The sequence below is a fragment of the Opisthorchis viverrini genome (assembly GCF_000715545.1).
Source record: "Opisthorchis viverrini unplaced genomic scaffold opera_v5_1483, whole genome shotgun sequence".
Classification (NCBI taxonomy): Eukaryota; Metazoa; Platyhelminthes; class Trematoda; order Opisthorchiida; family Opisthorchiidae; genus Opisthorchis; species Opisthorchis viverrini.
Genome location: NW_008753398.1, coordinates 1,392 through 2,597, shown reverse-complemented (window position 1 = coordinate 2,597; position 1,206 = coordinate 1,392). Strand labels below are relative to the sequence as shown.

The 1,206-nt window shown below is 45.5% G+C and overlaps 1 protein-coding gene across 1 annotated transcript; it reads left to right on the top strand.

Annotated features, from left to right (window-relative positions):
• Positions 1 to 430: 430 nt before the first annotated feature.
• Positions 431 to 1,018, top strand: T265_12181 (hypothetical protein; the record flags this gene model as incomplete). The annotated part of the gene is made up of 1 exon (XM_009179268.1): positions 431 to 1,018. A coding segment is annotated over one exon (207 nt), but the record flags the coding sequence as incomplete, so codon positions are not given.
• Between the last annotated feature and the right edge of the window lie 188 nt (positions 1,019 to 1,206).

Sequence of the window (1,206 nt, the reverse complement as noted above, 5' to 3'; positions counted from 1 at the left end):
TTGGTTATCAACGTTTCTCGGAGGTGTGTTAATGGATCGCTTATGCTCACCGAATCTGGTGTGCAATTCCTTGACACATATAAACCTTCGTAAAGTCATTACATTTTTTTCTTGTACACACAGTTCCTAGTCCTATCAACCTGAAGTCAATCCTTCAACTGCACGGGATTAAACTATCTAGGGTGATACTTTTTCCAGAGAGAAATTCTTCTGGCGTATCCCAAATGTCTATAACCGTTTATGAGCGACAGAAGCTAGTGGAGGATATTATTGGTTTTGAAGGAAATGTTATTCTAATAAAAAGGGTAAAATCTGGCTAATTAGTTCATCTGTGGTAATACTTCAGACATTAGATTCCATCCAGGTCACTGTACACTTATTTGTGTTTCATATGTTCATTTCCATTCCCTCCTTCACCACACCTGGTTAGCACCTCCAGTTCCCGCTTTTTTGTCTTCCGAATGCGTGGTTGACGGGAATGCTCTTTTTGTCGTCTGGCATTCCCCACGCCTTTGTCCCAATCGAAATGAATCTGTTGCTCAGATACCTCAAGAAACACCGTCCCAGACTCGGTGTCCGTTTGCAGACGCCGTGGATACTTCACTGGGTGGATCCAGACCTTCTGGTTTGGCCCAGTTCTCATGCCGGCCAGGTTTGCACCCCATCAAACAAAATGGTCATCTGAATGCGACTCCTTTCCACCCCAATCGTCTGTCTCCCCAGCAGTTTCCTGTCTCGGTGTCGGCCTATCATCTTTCTGACAAGGCATTCGACGGTCCACTGTCAAACGGTGGCCACACAGCAGCCACTCCTTACGGTTCCCGCAAAACCTTGGCTCCGTTTGGCACCAGGCAGCCAGAAATGAACAGTTCCCAATCTATGAATGCCATTCATCCACCTTCGCAGGTAGTTGGTAACGTTCAAATAACTGCAGGACGACTTTCTCCTCGATCTCCGGGTGAATGTAATCCAATAACTTATTTCTTGGAGGTTGACAATGGACGCGGAGGTATATTTAAAGTAGGTTGGTCGGGACTACGTCATGTGCTTTGTAGAAAACTTTTTAGCCGTAACAAAGTGTCTTTTGCTATCCCCAGATATCACCCACTTGAGCTGATTGTAGTTAGTTGTCCTATTGTTGATGAACGAAACCAGTCAGTCAGGAAAGCCCCACTTGTGTCTCACTAAATCGATCTGCCGGCCGAA